The sequence below is a fragment of the Mirounga angustirostris genome, unplaced genomic scaffold (assembly GCF_029215605.1).
Source record: "Mirounga angustirostris isolate CCGP_5_RB_7025 unplaced genomic scaffold, mMirAng1.0.hap1 SCAF_15, whole genome shotgun sequence".
In the NCBI taxonomy this organism is placed as follows: domain Eukaryota; kingdom Metazoa; phylum Chordata; class Mammalia; order Carnivora; family Phocidae; genus Mirounga; species Mirounga angustirostris.
The window spans coordinates 46,424,881-46,425,835 of NW_026991723.1; the positions used below are offsets into that span (position 1 = coordinate 46,424,881).

The window sequence follows — 955 nt, forward strand, 5'->3', positions numbered from 1 at the left end:
CCAGCTGAGCCACCCAGGCACCCCAAGAATAATCAATCCAGAAAACTGACTGAGAGTATCACCCTAAGTCACAAAAAGAATAAACAAAAAGTTGCTTAAAAATATCACAGTGGTTTGAGGCAACACCTAAAATGATACTAGCAATCAGCTCCAAACTAGTTAGTTATGTAAGTGACCTATTTCTTGGTCCTGAAGTGTTGTGGTAAGCTGCTCAATGAACAGAAAACACCTTTGCCATCTCTACATGGATGACGTCCCAGGCACAGTTGCTATGTTTTTGGTCTTGCAAATAGCCCCGGATCCCTCGGAAATAATTCTTTATTCCAAGTCTGGTATCTTCCCTCTGCAAGGATGAATGATCCTCCTGCCCGGTTTCCTGCTCTGGCCACGCCTCTGTCTTCACTGTCTGCCGATATAGTCCACTTAGGAGTCCCTCTACACGGCTTTCATTCCACAAAGATTGGGAGACATTGAGGCTGAAAGTGTTGAAGACCTGCTGTAGCATTTCTCGGAGGGCAGGGACAGCTCCTGCCTTCAGAACCTGGTCAATTGTTGAAACCTGGAGGAATATGAAGTCACTTCTGTCCTTCGGACAGTTCAGAGGAAATTTGCCTCCTAGATTTTCTAAATGTTGTAAACTCTCCCAGTTGCTCCACCCTTGAAAGTGACAGTCCAGGGAGAAGGCAGTACTGGAAATAAGTAGCACCAAGGCCCAAGCCGGCAAGGACCAGTGGGTCATGGTGGGCCCCTTCCCAGCGTTACTCATTCCTCAGAGAGAGCCTGGAGAGGGATCACCTCTGGTTGCACAGATCCCGCATCTCCGAATTTTTGTATCTGTGGGAGCCTTGTTTTTGCACGACCTTTCAGGGTCCCCCTACTTTCTTGTGGTCTTTTCTGCTTTTTGTTATTAATAATAATAAGCAAAACTTTTTAATAATAAAATTCTGTAGTGTCT

General features: G+C 45.7%; 1 protein-coding gene across 1 annotated transcript; it reads right to left on the reverse strand.

The window, feature by feature from the left end:
• Nucleotides 1–211: 211 nt before the first annotated feature.
• Nucleotides 212–739, reverse strand: LOC123850267 (interferon alpha-2-like). The gene has a single exon (XM_045883672.1). The coding sequence runs from the start codon at nt 737–739 to the stop codon at nt 212–214; it is 528 nt and encodes a 175-aa protein (XP_045739628.1).
• Nucleotides 740–955: the final 216 nt, after the last annotated feature.